We start from the raw sequence: 24,190 nt of genomic DNA on the forward strand, positions 1-24,190 counted from the left end.
GAGAGGATTCGGCTTGCTGATTGGTCAAGAGAAATGGAATCAGATGACGTAGTAGTTCCGGGTTTGTGTGAGTTAAGAAGAGGTAACTATCGGTCATTGTGAATGGAGACACGACTGGCCGGGTCTCAGCTGCACAAGGTAAGAATGCCGCTAGCCTGCCAATTAAGCTAAGTATCACTCGCCTGCCGGTCGCACTAATCTTATTACCGACTTTATCCGTTTGTACATTTACCATGGGTTAATTTGAAAGGGCAGCGTACAGTCGGTTTAATCAAACTTACTATTCCCTCCGTTGTCGGCGGGTATTAACGGTCGTTCGAACACAAGCTGACACATAAAGGAGCTACAGCCGCTTTTGACATATTCCCCCTTCGTGCTGTTTGCTTCTATCTTTTATAAAAATAGCAACAAAAAAGTGACTTTTATGACTCAAGATGGCAGAGTTTGATTTCCCCGACGCACGTGAGTGTAGATTACCGCACTCTGTTAAACAATGTCGTCACACAAAATCAGCATGGCGGTATTTTTTATTTTTTTGTTAACTACATCATGATTCACGCTAGACGCTATAAATCCGGGAAAGTGAGTCAGCCACTGTTTCGCTACACAACGGCGCTTTTTTTTAATTCATGATACGCCACGTTGCGTGGGTTTACTAGTACCCTTTGATGAAGACGCTGGCCTCTCGTGTGTAGCACCACACGTCATGGTCGTTATATGCCATATTGAGCGAGGTATTAGTTCATATAATCTTCCATTCAAAGTGAGGAGCTTCATCCAAAAGAGGTCACCACCAGCGAGCCGAGCTTGAACTTGACCGGGTGGGGTGAGTGTGTGTGGTGTGCTGCCATTGGTTGTCTGCTGGGGCTCTTCATGCTGTCATTATTGAAGGGATGAATAGCTGATAAAAATACACCAACTCAATATTGGCTTTTTAAAGGCATACTGAAATGAGATTTTCTGGTTTAAACAGGGATAGCAGATCCATTCTGTGTGTCATACTTGATAATTTTGCGATATTGCCATACTTTTGCTGAAAGGATTTAGTAGAGAACATCGACGATAAAGTTTGCAACTTTTGGTCGCTGATAAAAAAAGCTTTGCCTGTACCGGAAGTGGCGTGACGTCACAGGTTGAAGAGCTCCTCACATCTGCACATTGTTTACAATCATGGCCACCAGCAGCGTGAGTGATTCGGACAGAGAAAGCGACGATTAACCCATTAATTTGAGCGAGGATGAAAGATTCGTAGATGAGGAAAGTGAAGGATTAGAGGGCAGTGGAAGCGATTCAGATAGGGAAGATGCTGTGAGAGGTGGGTGGGACCTGATATTCAGCTGGGAATGACTAAAACAGTAAAGAAACACAAGACATATAAATACTCAATTAGCCACAACACAACCAGGCTAATATTTAATATGCCACAAATTAATCGCACATAACACCTCCCCCCTCCCGTCCATATAACCCGCCAATACAACTCAAACACCCGCACAACACACAACACACTAAATCCCACAGCCCAAAGTACCGTTCACTTCCGCAAAGTTCATACAGCACATATATTTCCCCAAAGTTACGTACGTGACATGCACATAGCGGCAAGCGATCAAATGTTTGGAAGAAAGCACATACTCACGGTGGCGCGTCTGCTATCCAACTCAAAGTCCTCCTGGTTGTGTTGCTGTAGCCAGCCGCTAATACACCGATCCCACCGACAGCTTTCTTCTTTGCTTTTATTTATTTGATAAAATCTCCTTCGGTAAGTCTCTCTTATTTGTTTGTGTGGCCGCTTTCATGTTAAACAAAACAATATCAAACTGTTTTGCACAACTACCACTTTGTGCTGACTTACAATGTTTTGTTGTTCAAATTTTTGGACCATGGGCCATCTTCATAACCTGACTCTCGCCAGATCCTTGTAGTTCGCTGAGATAAATATGATAAATGGGTTATACTTGTATAGCGCTTTTCTACCTTCAAGGTACTCAAAGCGCTTTGACAGTATTTCCACATTCACCCATTCACACACACATTCACACACTGATGGCGGGAGCTGCCATGCAAGGCGCTAACCAGCAGCCATCAGGAGCAAGGGTGAAGTGTCTTGCCCAAGGACACAACGGACGTGACTAGGATGGTAGAAGGTGGGGATTGAACCCCAGTAACCAGCAACCTTCCGATTGCGGGCACAGCCACTCTACCAACTTCGCCACGCCGTCCCCAGCTGAGCTCCACACAAGGATCTGGGACTTCTCAATAGGAGATGTTTCAGAAGGCGGGGCCTTGTAAAAAAAAATTAATTAAAAACTCATTGTATGTGATTGAATAAACCACTTGTCCGTTATCTTGAATGACGTGCTACTTCGACCATTCGCATCGAAATCAACCCGTGATGCTGATGAGAGCGGCGCTGGGAAATCCGAAAGAACAGCCGACATTTGATAACGACAGAGCGAAAAGTTGAAGAACTTTTACTGAAACAACGCAGCAATGTCAGACGATCGATGTCGCAAAACAGTTGCAATAGCAGAATCAATGTCAGCACACGACTCCTCGCTGCGTGCCGACATTGTTTGATTGAATCAAACAGTCGCTTCGGTGCTCCGTCACATCCTGATTGGTTAATTTTTTTTTGCTATCTTGAAGGAGTGCATTGCCCTCGAGCCCAAATCCTTGTGTGGAGCTCAGCGAACTACAAGGATCTGGCGAGAGTCATGTTACCATCTTCAGCCTACAGCTTTTTTTCCCTTGTCTTTTAACATACTGTAAACATAGCATAACGTTATTTAGATATATTGTTAGATATTACACAAATTTGATTTGTTACCTACAGTAATCACAAAAAAAACTAATTGTGGAGGTTTAATTCAGATAGGTGAGCATATGATCGGTTTTAACATCTGTAATAGATCAAAGTCCTTTTCTATAATTTTTGCACCCTATGCCTGGGCCGATGATCAATAGGCCGGTTAATTAAATGATAAATGAAAATGCACTTGAAACATTGCCATGTTCGTGTGTCTTTTTACTTCCAAACAGGGTGCAAGAGGGTTCACTCTGTTTTGCTCTCAGCACCTGAGCATATTCGTTCAATTAGATGGAGTAAAGACATGCACCTGGGGATAGGTTGATTGGCAATACTGAATTGGCCCTAGATTGTGAATGTTGTCTATCTGTGTTGGCTCTGCGATGAGGTGGCGACTTGTCCAGGGTGTACCCCGCCTACCGCTCGGATGCAGCTGAGATAGGCTCCAGCACCCCCGCGACCCCAAATGGGACAAGCGGTAGAAAATGGATGGATGGAAAGTGGAGTCAAACGTTGTCTGTGGCTCCGTTTACACTGGACAGCAAATCAGATTTATTTATTTTTTGCCCTCAAGTGACACAGATCGGATATTTTTTGCCAGTCTAAATGTGCGAAAGTCCATCAAATCTGATCTTTTAGTATTAGATTTGGGTCACATCAGTAGGTAGTCCGAATCCGTTTGGAATCTGATCTTTTCAAATGTGACTGCACTAGGGCTGCAACAACTAATCGATTATAAAAATAGTTGGCGATTAATTTAGTCATCGATTCGTTGGATCTATGCTATGCGCAGAGGCTACTTTTTATTTATTTTTTTATAAACCTTTATTTATAAACTGCAACATTTACAAACAGCTGAGGAACAATAATCAAAATAAGTATGGTCCCAGTATGCTGTTGTTTATAAACTGCAACATTTACAAACAGCTGAGAAACAATAATCAAAATAAGTATGGTGCCAGTATGGTCCCAGTATGCAGTTTTTTTTATTCAATAAAATACTGGAAAGGATAGAAATGTAGTTTGTCTCTTATCCGATTATTAATCGAAGCAATAATCAACAGATTAATCGATTATCAAATTAGTTATTAGTTGCAGTCCTAGACGGCACTCTAAACGGCAATGTGACTTTTATCTCATCTTTGGTCGAGCTTCGTCATTCGTGTGTGCAGCACAATTACTTTCCTTTTTTGCTATTTTCTTCTTCCTCCTCCTACAGTTTTACATCATCTGCCTATGTCCTCTACAAACCAGCCACAGCAAAAACCCACCAACACACTGATCTGTGGCGTCCGTGTTTTCTCCTGTAGTAGCGACTTATTAATTTATGGGATCCGGTCAACATTGTCTTTCACTTTATCAAACAGCACATGAAAGTCACGTTGAAGCAACATTTAATTTTTCTGAGGGAACTCTCCTGAAGGAATCCATAAAGATCTATCTATCTACATTGGGGCCACATTAATATTATTATTATTGTTATATTTTTATATTGGTGCTTAATTCGGCCTCAAAATAAAGCTGTTAATAACATTGTTTATCATAAAAAATTGCAGGACAATATGTTTCCTGCAGCAAAATGTGTTGTTGGCCAAGGCCTGTCACTCCTGGGGGTACATTGGCTTAACAATATCAACACAACTGTTTGTATTTGATACTTTTAAGTAATGACAACATGTTTAACCAACAATCTTTGAAGTGAAAGAAATCATTCAACTCAATTTTAAAGGAAACATTTGCACAACTAGCAATATATAACAATTCACACACACATAGAATGTTGGAATGCATATTTGCCATTTATCAAGGTACTTTTAACCTCACAATTTTTTTTAGTGAATGAATGCAGAATATTTACAGTAAAAAGGTAATGTAACTACCAACTTGTCAGTATGACTCAGTTCTTCCACATTCTGTATGTTAAGTTCAAATGTATTCGTGGTCTGCCCTCTTAAAATGTTCAACAAATCTAATGGAAACTTTTAAGACAAGAGAACGTATCACTCTTCTCAATGAGCACAGGGTGCTGCCGTGAGCCCCTCCTGCACCTAACAGTACTCGTAGGCGGCTCCATCTTGTGACATCAAAAATGTCAAGTAACATGGGAAAGTTTGTTTTTGTAGTTGTATAAATGTGTTTTACTTTTTAACATGTTTACTCACTTTTTTAACATGCGTCATATCATGGACAATTATGCAAATATGACCATTACATCACCCACCTGCAACTCGCCGTCGCCAAAAGAGTGCATTCCTGTGGGAAACACTGAATATAATTTATCTCTGTGCTCTGCCCTTTTAAAAAGCTGCCAAGAATGTTTTCACACTGATTTATATAAAACATCTGTATTTATTCAAATGTTTTTGTATGATCATTCATTCTTTTTTGTTATTCAAATGCTTTCTTCCTACCCCATACCTGGTGCATTTTTAAGAGTTCAGTTGATACAAACGGTACAATCTCTTTGGTTGTGGTTCTCCAAATGCAGTAACGGTATCATGTAACATCAAACTCAAAAACTGAAGTAACATTTTTTAAGTCAAGTGTAAACATGTTTAATACACACATTGTTAACTTTAAGGACAAAGGCTGGCTCTGGAGGTAATTTGCATCACATCTGCTTCTTATGCAACTCATTTTTAACATTCTTAGTTTTCGCACAGGTCTAAAAATAGCTAATACTAATACAAGTGATAATGCACATGATTAGGCCAATCTTACTGCTTTGAGAGTGTCCTTTTGTGGTATGCTGTACTGTATAGGAATACTTATCATATAAATGCAATATAATTGAAGATATGTGTACATAGGACATCTATACATTTGTAACAGTGTTTACTGCTTTATTTCAGTTCAAGACTTCACATCTGGCGGACAGTGGACCTTCTATTTAATTCAGTACATTTCTTGCTCTGACGGTTCTACTCATTACTTTTTAAAAAGACCAGCAGACTGAAGCTGGACTTGTGCATCACTTACTCTCCACCCTTACCCTCCTACCTCTAGTAGCAGTATGGGTCATCAGTCAAACACTGTCCAATCTATCATCCTTCTTCCAATCCACCTACTGGTGTGGCTGTATTCCATCCTTTCATTCTTACCATGGTATTATATCACTGGGGCTGGCCAAAGGAATACTCTGGCCAAGCGGGTCAAGGCCCGCTCCAAATCAGGCCATGCGGAGGGACCATACCGCTCTGTGGACCACTTTGACACGCTGGCCAAGGTGGACTGTCCCGGCAAAGACACACTGGATAAGTTGTTTGATTTTGCTGTGGAGCGCTTTGGAGAAGCTCCCTGTCTCGGCACCAGAGAAGTACTGAGTCAGGAAAACGAGATACAGCGCAGTGGGAAAGTTTTCAAAAAGGTAAGAATGGAAATAATGTATTCATAGAGATTAAGTGTGTACCTGAAGACTAATATGAGTGATTTTGCTCCTGCCAGCTGATTCTCGGTGATTATAAATGGCTATCCTACAATCAAGTGGATTCTCTTGTCAGTCAGTTCGGAAGAGGACTTTCTGCTCTTGGCCAGAAGCCAAAAAACACCGTTGCTATCTTCTGTGAGACCCGAGCAGAGTGGATGATAACAGCCCAAACATGCTTTAGGCACAACTTCCCATGTATGTACTTAATGGTGTCTGGTCTATTGTTTGGAAAATGCAACAAGTTCTATGCAATGTAATATTTTCATTCATTCAGGTTCAGTGGCGTGCCGTGAATTTCACATCTTGGGCTTCAGTGATGTCCGACGTTAAATACCTCTCATAATACCATAATTTATGTCACCACATGACCACGCCCGGAGAAATACAATACAGAAACACACCTGTGCACTACTGGGAATTTAATCACCTCAATAGTCTACAAAACGGGCTATTTTCTGACTCGTTTAAATATCAATAAACCCGCATCAACAATTAAAACATCTCTATGGGGTATTGTAAATTAAAATAATTGTAGAAGCGTATTAAATGTGAAAAAATACAGAAAAACAATTTTTTAACCCACAATTTGCAGAAGCCAGGGGTACCCCTCATGGTTGGTTGATTGGATTGAAAGTGACAGACAAACCATTTCACTGGCTGGGAAAGGTTAGCTAGCTCAGGGGTCGGCTGACCTCGTCTCATGAGATCTAGCTTCTCTTGAAATGTCCTTTTTAAAATGGCTTTGCAAGTATATCTGCAACCAAATCATATTGCTCTTTCGGTCATTGTGGGTTAAAAAAGAGTAGATATCTAGATTTTTCTGCTAGCCGGGTGTGGCTCTGGGATATTTAGATTTCTCTGCTAGGGTGTGGCTAGGTTGGTCTGCATATATAGCACTGCCTGCTCTCACAAGTGAGTATGCAATCACAGGACGGCAACACTGGAGCCTTATATGACATGAAGAGAATATGATGAAGACTTTTATATATTCAGAGAAAGTAAATAAAAAATTAAATGAACTAATCAATTTATAATCATGATTTATGTGAGGCCAGTACAAGACCTTGCTGGCCACCACGGCCCACCACTCTTCAGATTATTCTACTCTCAGGGCATTAAATTGATTGCAACTGGACTGTTCAGAATGTCTTCGAATATGTTTTTTTTTCTTATCTGAGCAGGCTTCATTAGTTAATGCTCACAGACTTTGGTAGGACAGCTCTAGTCTGAAAGGGTGGGGCTGCTCTTTATTGCTCAACTATGAACGATAAAACACTAAATATTGACAACATATGAACGTCACACCCCCTCTAGATCGACATATTTTACAATCAAGCAAAACACAAAAAAAATGCAACAAACAGCGAAATATAAACGCGAAGGGTCAAAAAAACCCACCTACAATCTGATACATCTGATAAATCACTAAGCCTTAGAACTTTGTTGTAAAAATCTTCTTCCGCGTTCGTCTCTGGCAACTGCATTTCATACTGGCCGCTCTGGAAACACTCTGTGGAAACGCTCCCCACCCACACTGCTTGGTGCCTCGTCTGAGCTGCTGTGACTTAGATTACCATAGTAACTAGTATATCATGCAAAAGCACAGATTCCAACCATTGAAATACTTTGTATAGTTCAAGACTGACGGTAATTTGAAAACATCACTACACATCATAATGGCAGCTACAGGTTCCATCTTAAAGATCTCAAAAAATAATTTGGGAATGTTCGGCGGGACAGATTGAAAATCTTAACGGGCCGCATGTGGCCCCCGGGCCTTAATTTGCCCAGGTCTGCTTTATTGTGATGCTGAACAACAGTTAAGACACCACCGTCCTCTCAGACTAGAGCTGTTTTACCTAACTGATGAAAAGGAAAACGTCTTCTAAAACCTTCTGAACAGTCCAAATGCAATAGTTTTCATGCCTGATGATAAAAGTGTTGTATTATACACAGTAGTATATAAATTGTTTTATATTCTTTTGTTTTTACAACAGTGGTGACCTTCTACGCCACGTTGGGCGAGGATGCGATTGCCTTTGGACTGAATGAAACTGGAGTTTCACATCTTGTTACTAGTGTGGAACTGCTGGAGTCCAAGCTGAAAGTGAGTTTATCCCTTACAACACAGGATTACAATCTGCATCGCCATTTCTCACATTTTCCCCTGCGCATTTGTGGACATAACACTGATTATGATGCCATAGCAGCAAGACTGTATGGAACCTTTTATTCACTTGTGGAATTTTCAAAGTTGAAGAAATAAAGACAGTTTTGAGGACATTTTATGTAAAAAAAACAAAAAAAAAACATTTAAATATGGTGTCCTTTAACATTTTTGTTTTGGTTCTATCCTGTTGCTCAGAAAGCCCAGATGTTTTCAATTAAAAATGAGCCTGTAGTTTTTTTAGACAAACCAATTCCTTCGAAGTTTAAAAAAACACAGTAAATGTGACCAAATACCTTTGTAATGGTCTTATTGTACAGTTAGTACAAACTTCCTTATTGACCATAGCTGCACTATATTAAATCAGTATTTCTAGGATTTTGTGTTGCCGCGATTGCGCCAATTTATCCAAATTCAACCAATCTCCACAACTTTTCACTACTTATCCTCCTTTTATGGTCAAACCGCATCATTTCCGCCAATTCAAAAAGGAACAGCAACGTGTAACAATATATCAACTATTTATTGCTCAAACGATAGAATTGTTGTCCTCCTGCATAGCTCAGAACTACTTGTTTTTGTCTGCAAAACTAACGTGTGTGTGTGTGGGGAGATATATCTATCCTATGCGTTTATTAGCTCTGCCAAATTATTTTTTTAAATCTATCCTATGCGTTTATTAGCTCTGCCAAATTATTTTTTTTAAATCAGATTAATCACATTTTGGAATTCGAATAACATGTGATGACTAACTTAACCGTAATTAAAATTTGCATAAGAAAATATTTTATTGTCAGCATGTCATTTAGGAACGTTTTTAAACATTTTACTTGATTGCAAGTCATTTATTTGCACAAAAATTTTAAGTTTATCTGAAGTTCTTTCAGGCTGTATTTTGGAGTGAAATTTGCCAGCGAGCACACCAGTCGGAACCTCCTCACTAATTTTTGTACTGACTTATGCATTGATCTGATAGTTGACTGTATAGCGGTTAAGGTAAAAAAGCTTGTATGGTCAAAATAAAGTGCATGAATATTGTAAGTGTGTTCATGATTAATGGACTATCTTTTTGTAATTAATCACAAGTTAACTTGTTAGCCCTAATTTATATACATGCAAACTACTTTTATTTGTCCACAGTAGTGTAATGTGATGATAATTTGCCATTGTCTCTCATTTACCAATAAATATTAGAGCTTTCACAGTTCACAAATGCTCGTAACGTGCGGGGGTCAATGTTTCAGGGATCATAATGGACAATAAGGAAGCCTTTGGTGTTTTCTTTTAATTATAATGCATTTGAACTGTGATTAGTTCTAAGTAAGACTGGATATCATAGCCAATTTCCGGAATTGATAAAATTTTGATTCATAATGTCCTAAATCAGTTATGATTTGATCTACACCTAAATATTTGAAATGCTCCAAATCTGTTACAAAATAAAATTATACCTGTTTTATTTCTCCCATCATAAACAACTTTGATCAGTTTAAACTTTCCTGAAAGTTTCAAAAGGGCAATTTTGAAATAAAAACTGCAAGCATTTGTATTTAAACATTCCATCACTGCAAATTGCATGGTATTGTTTATTTAAATACAAAATAGTAAATATGTAAGATTCTTCTGGGACTCTTATTTTGTGCAATCAGACATGATGTAACGCACAGCAATTTGACTGTGCGCTTGGTTTTTCTGACAGTGCTCCATGCAGGGAGATGTAGATGTAAAGGAAAGTACCTACCAAGTACAACTGCCGTCCTTTTCTTTAGTGATCTTGCAAGAGACTTGGTTACAAATATAATCAGCAGCAATGACCGTTTCAGTCAGATGTTTACATTGCATGATCATAACTTAGTGTGGTTCACAGCTGGTTGGCACTTAAGAGACACTGCTGCTGTGTTTTTTTACACAAGACTACCAGGGGGATTACAGTAATGTATATTATGCCTTGTGAATCAGTACTGTACAATTTTTAAGATATCAATCAAATAAGATACTTTACCCAGCCTTCGTTGTAATTAAAAAGCGGTACAGTAATTTGACAAAGAGCTCAAATTATTTGCAAGGAGGGGTATTTGGACAGTATGTCCTGTGCTTTTTTATAGGTTAAAGTTACAAGGAACACCTAAAAGATTGAACACAAAATGCAGTGCTACTAGTATAAAAAAAAGCCTCAAAACATTGCAACTTTCTGAAAATGCAGCCGCAAATTTTGTCAAAATAGGCAGCAACAATCATAAAAAAGCTTGTGTAATTATTCATTTATGGTGCATACAGTTATCATAACATTTGATATATTTTCTTTAGAGACAAAAACATATACCGTAATTTCCGGACTGTAAGCCGCACCAGCTAAATTTAGGGGAAAATACAGATTGCTCCATATATAAGCCGCACCCGACTATAAGCCGCAGGGTTTTGATGTGTAATTACCGTAGTATATAGGGGTTCCTGCTACCACGGAGGGGATTGTCGGGACAGAGATGACTGTTTGGGAACGCAAAGCGTCCCATTTATTAACAATAAATCTTTCAATCATTCAATCAAACTTTCACATCTTTGACATGGCGAACAGCATTCGTGCAGAGTACAAATAATACAACGGTGCAAAGTAATACAAAGTGCTCGCCTGTACGTTATCAAAATAACCAGCCTACCAAACAGTCATCTCTGTCCCGACAATCCCCTCCGTGGTAGCAGGAACCCCTATATACTACGGTAATTACACATCAAAACCCTGCGGCTTATAGTCGGGTGCGGCTTATATATGGAGCAATCTGTATTTTCCCCTAAATTTAGCTGGTGCGGCTTATAGTCCGGAAATTACGGTATATACATTTTCAAACAATCGTTTTGCTCTTTCAATTGTTGCTGCTTATTGTCCTGTTGATAGTTGGCATATCAACTGATGATCTGGTGATCGCACAATGCTTTTTCTATTCTTGTCATTGTGTATATTTAACTAACAAGTAGATTATGCAGGGCTCTGACATTCATCCGCCCGACACACGCACACAGGCATGCGTACATTGCAGTCGACTGTATTGCAATTGCTTCTTTATATTTTAATAATTGAAAGGCTCAGACTCTCCACCTAATATAATACTGAGTACTGTAGATGCCTGGTTGGTACTCAGTGATTGAGTGAAGATCTGCCATAAGTGTTTGAGGAAATGCAATAGAGGTGATAATGGATAGAAGAACAGTAATGCATTAAATGATAAAGGATGGACGAACGTCCTGTCAAAGAACAAAACCGGCTTCTTTGTTTCAGATTAGTGAGCGGCAATTTTTTTTAGTTCTTTGTTAGTGAACTTTATCTGATGTTGAAGGACAGCAAAGCAATATGACGACACGTTCCTGCAAAACCCTAAGGGGCACATTTCCATGTATCGGGGGATGGTCAGGATATGCTGTGATGTAGTTATCCTTTGTATTCAATTTAGTCCTTTTCATTTTTTTTCTTGACATTGTTTCTTAGTATTTCTAATTTTCCAAGCTCAGACATGTTTTCAACTTTGTTCTTTAGTTTTGTCTTGACATTATTTCCGAGTATTGCTAATTATCCAACCACATGGACAATCTGCCGTCTTATATCATTGCATGCATAAAGCATTTTGTTGACACCACCTTTGTGTTCTTGTTTTCTAGAATGTGCTTCCACAGATCCCAAAACTTAAACATATTATTTATGTGGACAAGAAGAAGGTGACCACAGAGGACTATCCAGCAGGACTCCATATCCACAGCATGCAGGCTGTGCAAGGTCTTGGCGCACTTCCTGAAGGTACGTCTCCGCCTTCTGTCAAACTTGTTTGTACATGCAATGCCTTGAGACATCATACCATTTTAATTGTCGTATTCATTCCTCAACAACCTGAAATACTTATACAGTACTTTAGAAATTTCACAACTTTAATTAGGTTTGTACTATAAATGGTACGGCATCATCTTGACTGGGTACGTATCGCGCTCATTGCCATTTTATGTACAGTCATGTTTTAAAAAACAAACAAAAAACTAAGTACTTCACTAAAATACAATTCTTGTGCAATATAATGTGATATCGTCATAATTTTCTTTTTAATAAAGTGATACATGCAAGTAAGAACCGTGAATTATTATTTTTTAGTAAATGTAAGTTCATTATTAGCTGAAGTGCAGCGTTGATAGTGTCAGCTTTTAACCAAACAGCTCACTGCTTGTGAATTTTCTCCTTGTCTGTTTACTACATCACAGCTGTCTAAACTTTTTCCACCAAGGGTGACATACTGAATGTGGGAGCCTACTTTGATATTAAGATTTTGAATTTTATTTCAGTCAACTTTTAGCCTGTTACATTAGGCCTTTTTTTTCCTTTTCATTCTACAATGTGCCGCAGACCCCTTTAAAACACGAGCCGCAGTACACAATTGGCCCCCAGAGTTGCACTTTGGATGCCTTTAGTTTACGTATCACATCGCTGTTAAGTACATTTTTGTATCGCTGCACCTGCAACGAACACTTTGCCTTCTGTGACCACTTGCATTTGATCGAGTAGGGGTTTAATGGCATTGTAAATCCCATGCTGTTGCGGTTTCAAAGTTATCACAATAATGGTGTGATTTGTGACATTTAAAAAAAACTGTCAGTGAAGTTTTTTCTGGTGCTGTTTATTTGGCCAGTCTGAGAAGTAAACTACATGTCCCAGAATCCCTTGCGCAGTCCAGGCATGGGACACTATAAAGGGGAGAAAAAGAGGAAGGTGTGTTGGTAGTAGAGCAGGATTGTTGTTGCTGTGAAAGTGTTCTGTGCCTGAAATTGCCATGATAGACCGAAGTAAAGAAGTCTGCGTATTGCAAAGCGCGCCACCTTCATCTAAAGTGTTCTCAAGCCTACGCAGAAGCGTCGACAAAAAAGATGTTTGCTTACACTGCCAAGTAGGGCTGAGCGATATGGCAAATGATCACGATTAATTTTTCATATCATTCGATCTCGATTTAATATCACAATTGTTTATTTTTTAAAAGCGGATTGTCCCGTGCAGGATTATACAGAGTACCACATTATACAGTGTACCGCATCCTTACGGTTTACTACTGCAGCATCTTGTAACAGACATTTCTACCATGTTTGATCGAGGTAATTAATGCCAACAGCTGACAATTGTCATTTTGTTCATATGTATATTTGTGTTTACTAGTAGTACAAAAGTACAGGTAACCCACGCTAACGTCCGTACCTGGGTTTAGGGCCATGTGTTTTCCTCTTTTTGGGTACATTTTGTGGGAGTGAAGAGAACATAAGTATAGTATAGTATAAGGTGTAGTGAATACAATAAGACTTTTATTTCAAGTTAACATTTACTGAACAATATTTTTCAAATGGTAAATTTGTATTTGTATTCTATAATTACTTGTACACATCAGTGCTTCTCACTCGTGTTTTGGCAAACGGCAAGTGGTGACCCAGATTGTGGAGTTTTTTCAAAGGAGTTTTTTAAAACTCAAATACTGTATCTTTTGTTTCAATAGGAGTACATTACTGTACTGTAAAATGGGTACCAACACATAAAACAAGTTTAATGATTGTCAGGGACAAAATGTTTTTCTATCTACGAAAAAAATAACACCTGAAGAATTTGCTTAGTATATTTTTATATCAGAAGTGGAATTTTTATAGACACAAAAAGTCTGATTAAAAATATTTAGGTATAAAAGTGCCTTTTCTGATTAAATTAGTGTGTGTTGATTCTCCCACTCGGGACAAATAGTCATAGACCAGTGGTCCCCAACCACCGGGCCGCGGACCGGTACCGATTGGTATCGGGCCGCACAAGAAATTAAAAAAAATTAATAAAAATTTTAAAAAAATTATTTTTTAAAATTAAATCAACATAAAAAAACACAATATATACATTATACATCAATATAGATCAATACAGTCTGCAGGGGTACTAACTATTGTTTTACACTTGTTACACTGAATATTTATATTGTCAATAGTTGTCAATATTTTTAACATTTGCTTCCTTTTAAATATTATGTTCCTGTTCAAAATCTCACAGTACGATATTGTCATTGTAAAGGCTGGTACGGTATTGTTGTGGTTTTGTCCCCGCTTAAAAAAAGATGACCTAAAAAAATAGGCTTTTTAAAAAAAAAAAAAATTTAAGTACCGGTACAATTTTTTTTTAGATCATCTTTTTTTAAGCGGGGACAAAACCACAACAATACTGTACCAGCCTTTACAATGACAATATCGTACTGTGAGATTTTGACATTGTTACATCCCTATTGACGAGAGGATGCATGACACAAGAAACACTTCTGTTTTGTAGTGTAATATAATTCCCTGCTTGTGGTCAAGAAGAGCCACAGCCGCCGATGCACTTTAAATTGCTTTATAAAAATGCAGTAAAAAAACGCACGGTGAACACACTATTTCAAGATCTGCTGTCAGCCACAACTCATGCTGGTACGCCTCGATACGCCGTACCAAATAATCCAAATACATGCCCTGTTAAACCTCTAATATTAATTCACTGTTTGACTTTCCGACCCCTTCAAACACACACAAACGTAATTCATATTTTGGCCACCGGTTCCAATCAATTGTCTTGTGACTGGTGAACAATGCAGGTGTCAACCAGTAACCCTCACATTTTGCTTAAATTCTAGCTCAGCACTCCCACAACCTGATATCACCACCATGCTTCACAATGACTCTTAATTAGTTGCAAGTTAATGTTGTAAGTTTGTTGGGGCTTTGGGTTAGTGCCAAAACATTCAAGTTTATTGGAAAGGAGACTCAAATTTTGTCATTCATTTTTAATATTTGAAAATGTACTGTTTGAATATGAGCAATGTTTTTCAGGGTATGTTGACTTTTTAGGGAGGAGTCTTAAGCACAGTAACTAAAACATGGTGTTTTGCAGTGGGGCAGCAGGAGCTTGTTAAACCGCAGCCCTCGGACCTGGCGGTGATCATGTACACCAGCGGTTCCACTGGCCGACCCAAAGGAGTCATGATTGTCCACAGTAACCTTATCGCCGGAATGACTGGCCAGTGTGAACGCATCCCAGGACTTGGGTAGGCTTTTATATGAAGAAAACATTCAGGCAAAGCTGCTGGGAGCGGGGGGGGAGAAAGGTCTATAAAGTTAAAGGCGTGTCTGTCATACCCGAGATCTGGAAAGGTTACTTTGTGGCAGATCATGTTTATTTAATAAGGATTTGCTAATAACAGTGTAGTTACACAGCCGCAGAATCATCCTTTCTTTGCTGTGTCTTGTCAGCCCTAATGACATCTACATCGCCTACTTGCCTTTGGCCCATGTGCTGGAGATGACTGCCGAGATCTCCTGTGTTACTTATGGATGTAGGATTGGCTACTCTTCCCCACACACACTGTCTGATCAGGTAAACACCCTGCACAGTGTGTAATGATAAACAGGTTTGGACCAACCTTTGTGTTCTTCCTATTTTTTTTTGTTTTTTTTAGTCCTCCAAGATAAAGAGGGGAAGTAAAGGTGACGCCACTGTGCTGCAACCAACATTGATGGCAGCTGTGCCAGTAAGAATCCTGCTGTTGTATTTAGTATGACACTCATTCACACTCCTGTGTTATTTAGTTGATCTTTTTTTTTTCCCTTCCCTCGTAAAGGAAATTTTGGATCGTATCAACAAGAACGTGATGAGCAAAGTGCAGGAGATGAGTTATGTACAGAGGATGCTGTTCAACCTTGGCTACCAATACAAACTGAAGCAGATCAGGCAAGGCTACGACGCGCCGCTCTGCAATACGTAAGGAAGAGCTCTTCTACATCCTCAATTATGTTGCTCCCTCGTATAATCAAAACAGAGCAGCAGGTTCAACTGCTACTTCATTAAAATGTCTGGAGGGGTGGAGCTCGTTCTCACGGACATGCATCTTTGTGCAGCCTGTTGTTCAAGAAAGTGAGGAGTATTCTGGGAGGGCGGGTGCGCCTGATGCTGTCGGGAGGCGCTCCTCTGTCCCCTGCCACACAGAGGTTCATGAACGTCTGCTTCTGCTGCCCTGTGGGACAAGGATACGGCCTCACTGAAACCTGTGGAGCAGGCACCATCAGCGAGGGTGAGACCATGTCCCAACAACACTTGGAATATCCCTTTAGTGGCTGCTTAAAAACCACAAGATTAGCGTCAAATATAACGCGCCTTGTTTCCCTGAAGCAAATCAAGCCTGTCATTTCAGCCCAGAAAGCTAATTGGTATGATGAAAACAAATTATATTGCATATAAGATCACACATTAGGGCAGGGTTTTTCAACCTTTCTTGAGCCAAGGCACATTATTTTTAATTAAAAAAGATACAGAGGCACACCACCAGTAGAAAAGGTTAAAAAATTAAACTCACCAGGTTGTCGTGCCTTATTTTGAGTTTGTTGTTGTTTCCTGTGTGTAGTGCCTTAGTTCCTGTCTTGTGCTGTTATTTTGGTGACTTCCTGTTTTGTTGGTGTTCCCCTGTAGCAGCTTCACGCCTTTGAGTGCTGTTGTCTGCTTTGTTTTCGCAATCAAGACTATTTAAGTTGTGCGTACGCTATCCTTCTTTGTGGGGACATTGTTGATTGTCATGTCATGTACGGATGTACTTTGTGGATGCCGTCTTTGCTCCACACGCTGTAAGTTTTTGCTGTTGTCCAGCATTCTGTTTTTGTTGACTTTGTAGCCAGTTCAGTTTTACTTTTGTCTTACATAGCCATGCCTTTTCCTAGCGGCACTTGCCTTTTGTCAATTTTTGGTTTAAGCGTTACATTTTTACCTGCACGCTGTTTCCTGCTGTGCTCTGCATATTGGGATCACGACCAACCATCCTTGACGCGTTCCGACTTCTACAAAGCAATGAACTACCTGCTGCCACCTACTGATATGGAGTATTACAAGCTTACCCTGCCAAGCTTTACACAGCACAGGCACTAGACAACGGCACATGATTGATTTGCAAAAAAATATTTTTTGGACCAATTAGGTGAAGTTGCATAATTTCCCAAGGCACACCAGACAATATCTCACTGCACACTAGTGTGCCGCGGCACAGTGGTTGAAAATCACTGCATTAGGGCATCACTGTTGAGTTTGAATGTTCTCCCTGTGTTTTATCGGGTTTCATGCTTGTTAGCGTAACTGGACACTCTGAATTGTCAACAGGTGTAAATGTGAATGGCTGTCAAAGGTTTGTTTAGGTCCTGTGATTGGCTGGTGACCAGTCCAGAGTGTACTCTGCCTCTTGCCCAACCTCAGCTGGGATAGGCTTCAGCTTACCCGTAGCCCTAATGAGGACAAGTGGTGTAGAAAATGAGTCTTGCTGTGTAAAACCATAATATCCAGGAATTGTTGGGGGGGGAAACCACAGACATTATGGTCATTGCATTGCCTTGTAATTTGTCTTAACTGTAGAAAGATGATCACTAACATTCCTAAAATTCAAGTGCTGATGTTCAACATGTTTAGAAGTGTTTTTGGATTGTGACTATATGTGGAGATGTAACTAATCCAGTGTGCAACCACGGAAACTGTCACTGATTTATTATCAGGCTGAACATACTTTTACAGCCACCAGTTCAGTTTTCATGTGGACTAGTTTTAGTTTGATAAAAATGTGTATGTAGTCTTGGGCCAAGACTTCAAAAGAGCAGTCAACTTGAACATGTTTCTGACTTGATTGCATCCCAGTTGCAGACAACAGCACGGGTCGTGTAGGAGCACCACTCATTTGCTGTGAGATCAGACTGCGGGACTGGGCTGAGGGTACGTCCTTGTCAGACTTGTTGCCTCTTGTTCACATTCCAATATGAGAAGCCTTTATGGATTAGCTTTTTTTTCCCACATTTGCTGCTTTTATCAGGTGGCTACACCAGCAAGGATGAGCCCAACCCAAGAGGCGAGATCCTGGTTGGCGGCCCCAACGTGACCATGGGCTACTTCAAGTACGAGAGCAAAGAGGAGGACTTCTTTGTGGACGAGAGCGGTCAGAGATGGTTTTGTACAGGAGATGTTGGCGAGGTTTACCCAGATGGATGTCTGCAGATAGTCGGTGTGTGTCACTTCAGTCTTCACACAGACATGACTTGTATCCTCTTCTTAATCCTTACCTTCTTTTGTTCAGACCGTAAGAAGGACTTGGTCAAACTGCAGGCGGGGGAGTACGTGTCTCTCGGTAAGGTGGAGTCTGCTCTGAAGAACAGCTCCCTCATCGACAACATCTGTGTTTACGCCAACAGGTGAGTCACGTGACACATTCTGCTGATTCTTGCTCATTTTGTCACGTTTCTTTGGTAACAAACCAGAGGCACAAGTCTTAGTCAAATGAGGGCCATGGCGCCTTCTTAGAAGCCAAACTATAGCATTTCTCACAAAATTACTGGAAGTTGGATGTGATTCTTACCAGCAGGTGGCAGTAACGCTACTTTATAATCCCAGATTTGCACTGGATGCGTGTAATGGCAGTGAAATGCATCTCAGTTCCCACTACTCTTCTGTTGCGGTTCGCGCATCATCGAAATAGCGTGGACTCTGAGGTCTCGCGAATTCGCACATAATCGCGTGATTTGAATAAACACCGCGGAACGTCTCAAGCTTTGTCGTCCATCCATACCCACAAGAATTGACTTGACTCGTGGAAAAGTTGACTGTTTTGCCTTGCAGAACTGTTTTTTGTAGCAAGTAACCACACAACAGTGACGCCGTCCCTGGTAAGTGTTGTGAGTAAACACATATTTCATTTAACTCATACCAACCACTCCCTTGTATCAGCTGGTATTTGACACAAGACCCCATATAGCTGCCTGGGTTTGAATTTCAAACCTCCAGAATCAGCATGTTCTCATTAATTTTTGTCTACGGAGTGAAATTAAGTCTGAAATCCTTTGACAAGTTGACCATCCCCGGCCATTAGAACGTTTCAAAGTGCAAAACACCATCTGCCTTGAAGACTGACTATTTTCTTTTGAGTAAAGTATTTATTTGGTGTTTGTGTGTGACTTTATGTCCGACACGAGCATGTTTCAGCTAAATTGAACTGTGTGGCAGCGACCGATGAAAATAGAAACCCTGTGTATATTTAGCACTAGAAGGTGAAACGGAAACGCCATGGCGGTGCTTGTCTGCACCGACACAAAGACTTGAATGGAAACAAAAAGAGCATCCGGTGAAAATCCAGGGGCGGCGACCTTGTGTGTCAGCATGTATGTGATTAATTCTTTTTTTTTAAAAATCATAGTTTTTTAATATATTTTATTAATATTATTATTATTTTCATTTATTTATTTTCCCCTACCTCAGGGGGGGGGCCTCGGCGGGGCGGTTGCTGGTTGTTCCATCTCCATCGTTGGGGTCCCTGCGGGTGGGGTGGGTGGTTCCCGTGGCCCCGTGCTGGGTGGTCCTGTGGCGGCCGGTTTGGGTGGGGTGGCCTGGGGCTGGCCTCACCGCGCTCTCCGGGGGTGGGCTCGTGGGGGCCCGGTTGCCGGTGGGGCGGGGGCGGTCTTCCCGTCCGGTTGCGGGGGGTCTCCGGGCCCCTCAGCGGGGCGTCCCGCCTTTCTGCTCGTGTGGGGTGTGGTCTCTCGCTGGCTTGGGGTCTGGCTGCCCCCTGCTTTTCTCGTGCCTTGTCCTCTGCCGGGTGCGTCTGTCTGCGGCCTGCTGCTGGCCCTTGTGGGCGGCGCGGTGGGCCGGGCTCTAGGGTTCCTGTCGCTGTCCGGCTTGGCTGTGTGGGGGCGGTGATCCCTGGTTCCCTGGGCACCACACCTACTGTTTGTGGGTTGGGCTCTCGGGGAGGCTGGGGCCGTACTCTGGCTCCCGCACACACTGGGAGTCAAATGTATTGTACATGCAGATTCACATATACTCACTTGCATACATACACACATACATAGGTACCTATGCTCCCACATACATCTTACAAATACAGTACATATTTACACACTCAAAGTTCGTACATCCACACACACGCTCATTATACAAACATACTGTATACACATACTGTACATATACATTCACTGTACAAACATACATATACACATACTGTACATAGACACTCACTGTACAAACACACACATACACATACTGTACATATACATTCACTGTACAAACACACACATATACACATACTGTACATATAAATTCACTGTACAAGCACACATATACACATACTGTACATATACAAGTACATATGCACACATACACTCATGCACATAATCACGTTTCATCAAACATATATTAACGTTGTTGCCCTATGGTAAACTGGGTGTAACACATGGCACACTGACAAAGCTTAACCTATTGTTACTATAACAATCTACAAGGTTATTAAGTAGGTTGCTTCTCTTTCTTCCCCTCCATTTTTCGGCATTCTTTCGTATCTTTACGTATATGTATTGTTGCATTTGAACAATTGTATTGTTGATAATAAAGGTAAAGTATTGGTATTGTTTATTATCAATAGCGCTATTTCTATTGGTATTCATATTGCTTAATTTTTAATAATGCTCATTGTCATTTCTGTATTATTTTTCATTTTCACTAACTGCTTATTTGCTATTACTTTTACCATCATATTTGTACATGTAGTATTTGCTGATGTTGCTCTGTTGTTGTTGTTGTTGTGTTTGCTGTTGTTGTTTTTGTCTCTCTGTCTAATCCCCCTCTTGTCCCCACAATTCCCCCCTCTGTCTTCCTTTTTTTTCTCTTTCTATCCCCTCCTGCTCCGGCCCGGCTGCACCAAATGATAATATAAATACATTTAATAAAGTCAAATACAAATAAGTCAACAAGAGAAGTATCCTACACTTCTCTTTTGTAAAGTAAATCTGAACAGCCGATATGGGCATCTACATCTACTATATGATTTGCCTGAGAAGCTGGGCAGGACATTATGAAAAAAAATTAAAAAATCCAGGGTAAGCTTTAGAGGTCATTACAAAAATGAACTAACAAAATAAAAGTGATAAATAACATTGGAATATATGTCAAACGTGTTTTATAAATGATTGAGTGAAACTTTTATTAATAGATTGCACAGTTCAGTACATATTCCGTACAATTGACCACTAAATGGTAACACCTGAAAGTTTTTCAACTTGTTTAAGTCGGGGTCCAATCAATTCTTGGTAGAAGCCGAGGTCCCCAAACTACGGCCCGGATCAGGCCTGCCAGCGTCCAAAACCCGGCCCGCGGGAAGTCCCAAGTTTAAAAATAAAAAATACAAATAATGTATATACGGCCCCCCCCCAAGTCAAAGTTCGGGGACCCCTGGTCTAGAGCAGTGGTTGTGGAGATGAATAGAAATATTTGACACTGTGATCAGAACCATTTTAAAGTAGTGTTAGTAGATAATGCATGTAGCACCTCATTGTTATGTAGTTGCAATTACTTTCACTTTCTTCCAACCTGAGCCACTAAATAAAGAAAGCAGTGCTTAGTGCAGCCCTGCACCAACATGTGGGATTCTTTGTTAGGGCACTTTATTTCATGGACACGTGGCAATGAATAATTTTGGCATCATAAAGTGAATCATACCAAAAAGTGTCAAGGTGTAGCACATTACTCATAAATAAGACTTTACAATGGATTTTCTGAAATATGTCTCCAATATACCATTTAGTACAATTCTTGCTTGACCTTACCAGACTTCCACTTGTACGGTTGGCTAGAATGCTTGTAAAATATTGCAGTTTCAAATATTGTTTAAAAAAAAAAGCTGTTGTGTTTTATCCGTTCTTTTGCAGTGACCAGAACTACGTCATCAGCTTCGTGGTTCCTAACCAGAAGCGTCTGATGGAAATGGCCAAGCGGAGAGGATTAGTCGCTCCGTGGGAAGAGCTGTGCACCCACCCTGACATGGAGAAAGAAGTTCTCGGGGAGATCAAGCAAGTTGCCGCCAACAGTAAGACAATTCTACCATCCCGTTTGTCATGCCATTATTGTACAAAAGTGAAATAAATCCACTCTTCTTTTCTTCCACGTAGTTAAACTCCAGCGGTTTGAGATTCCCGCGAAGGTCCACCTGAGTCCCGAGCCATGGACGCCCGAGACCGGTTTGGTCACGGACGCATTCAAGCTGAAGCGTAAAGAGCTAAAGAACCACTATCTCCACCACATCGAGAGAATGTACGGCGGCAAGTAGCACCTCCATGCGCTTAGTGCAGCCTTCACCACTTGTCTGTAAATAGTTTTCTTGTTAACGTATGTCGGCTTCCGAAAGCACATAAATTAAACATGCACAGCGGGGAAAGTTGTAAATGGTTGTAGCCGTCATGAGTAGAATAGACTCGTCTAAAGACGTGTGGAAGTAGCTGCTTTTTGAAAAGGTGTGTTGGTACTTTGTGTGTTACTAATGGTGTGTTATGGAAATATTAATGCTCTTGTAGTTTGAGTACTGCTGATGTTACTGTGCCTTCAGTCTGCAGCTCTCCATAACTACCAGTTACACTGTTTAAAACTGCCATATGAGAAGTTTACACCAAGCATTTGGTCACTATACGGATTCATGCTTGAAAACGGTCACTTAATTTATTCTGGCTAAAGTTTTTTTCCATGCTATTTAAGTCAAGTCATGCTGAAAGTAAGACCAACTGTGGAACCACAGGAGACTCAGGAAGATCAGCACACATTTATTAAATGAAACTGCCACTTCAAGGTGCTTCTCTTGCAGCAGCTTACTTCAAGGTGGATCATAGGACATGCTTTAAAGCTGACTGTAATATACCAGGCTTATGAACATTTTTGTAAAAGGGGAACATGATTATGTTAATATCATTAGTGTTTTCTATGTGCTCATCCTTGTGAGGAAACACTGATTCATGAACTTGTTTGTATACTTCTGTACATTATCACTCCACTATGATCACGCACCTTGACCAGCTTTTCCTGAGAATAAATATCTTTTCATATTCAATGTTTGGAATTTTTTTTTCATTTTATTAAAAAAAAGAAAGATGTTAACTTGACAATTTAGTCAAGACTCTCAGCTGATCCAGTCTTGGAAACGGAAACAGTCGCTTGCAATCTTCCACACAGGCTGCTCGTTGTTAGGCGACGCTTGAGCGGTTAAAAGAAAGTTCTGGTTGAAGAAACGCAGCTTGTTGCCCTCAAACTTGACGGTGCCGCAGGTCACCACCAGCAAAGTCATCTGGCCTCGGGTTGCTTGATCTGTGAAAGACGTTCGAGTTTAGACTTTGATCATTTCTGTGGGTGGTGCCTTGACACCAGGCATTGATCTTGATAATCATGGAGGGGAGACCTGAAGAATGCACACGTCCATAAAAAGCCAGACTACGATTAGCGGCCAACTGTTGCTAAACACTTCAATTCATTTTCACACATTAAACAAATACAATGCTGTAATTAAATGTGCAGCAGTCACACAGTTGCAGGTTTACATTAAAGGTTTAATAGGTTTGAGTGTCAGTGTTTTTATACATTTTCATTTGTTGCAGCCCATCACTAATATTTGGACTGCCACCTCATAGTTTTGCTTCTTAACACAGGAATCAGTGTTGCAAATGTTGTTGCTGTATTTAGACACTGGGGATGTTACTAAATGTATCCGGAGGTGTCTGTACGCAGTCTTCAGTTAGCTACAGGCATATAAAAAAAAAAATTGCCACGCGCTACACATTAAAAGCAAGAAGACGGCAAGTGTTCCTTGCGTCATGCATTTACTCACTAATCAAACAAGCAGTGAGGAAAGGCAAAATATTGGGGCAAGGGAGAGGAGATCCTGACATGCAAAGCACCTCTACAAAGGGGAACAGCACTTTCTAGGGGTCATTTTGC

The 24,190-nt window shown here is 40.4% G+C and overlaps 2 protein-coding genes across 4 annotated transcripts in view; one reads left to right on the top strand and one right to left on the bottom strand.

Moving 5' to 3' along the window:
* On the top strand, nucleotides 1-23,309 carry LOC133648915 (long-chain-fatty-acid--CoA ligase 4-like). Of its 3 annotated transcripts, none has more exons than XM_062045453.1 (15): nucleotides 1-138; nucleotides 5,662-6,176; nucleotides 6,254-6,431; nucleotides 8,234-8,343; nucleotides 12,055-12,190; nucleotides 15,320-15,473; nucleotides 15,679-15,802; nucleotides 15,885-15,956; nucleotides 16,047-16,186; nucleotides 16,324-16,496; nucleotides 18,095-18,169; nucleotides 18,267-18,455; nucleotides 18,528-18,642; nucleotides 22,141-22,298; nucleotides 22,381-23,309. In XM_062045453.1, exons 2-15 carry the CDS (start codon nucleotides 5,823-5,825, stop codon nucleotides 22,536-22,538), a joined length of 2,136 nt encoding a protein of 711 aa, XP_061901437.1. In that variant the 5' UTR covers nucleotides 1-138; nucleotides 5,662-5,822; the 3' UTR covers nucleotides 22,539-23,309. The 3 variants fall into 3 exon arrangements, with proteins under 3 accessions (XP_061901437.1, XP_061901439.1, XP_061901438.1); XM_062045455.1 differs by having other exon boundaries at nucleotides 18,101-18,169; XM_062045454.1 differs by lacking the exon at nucleotides 1-138 and adding an exon at nucleotides 635-826.
* The window catches only part of LOC133648917 (NTF2-related export protein 2-like), a 9,920-nt gene continuing 8,636 nt past the window's right edge, over nucleotides 22,907-24,190 (bottom strand). The window contains exon 4 of the mRNA XM_062045458.1: nucleotides 22,907-23,563. Coding sequence (XP_061901442.1) covers nucleotides 23,379-23,563 — 185 coding nt within the window. The 3' untranslated portion in view covers nucleotides 22,907-23,378. The remainder of the gene's footprint in view (nucleotides 23,564-24,190) is intronic.

Source organism: Entelurus aequoreus, linkage group LG04 (assembly GCF_033978785.1).
Source record: "Entelurus aequoreus isolate RoL-2023_Sb linkage group LG04, RoL_Eaeq_v1.1, whole genome shotgun sequence".
NCBI lineage: Eukaryota > Metazoa > Chordata > Actinopteri > Syngnathiformes > Syngnathidae > Entelurus > Entelurus aequoreus.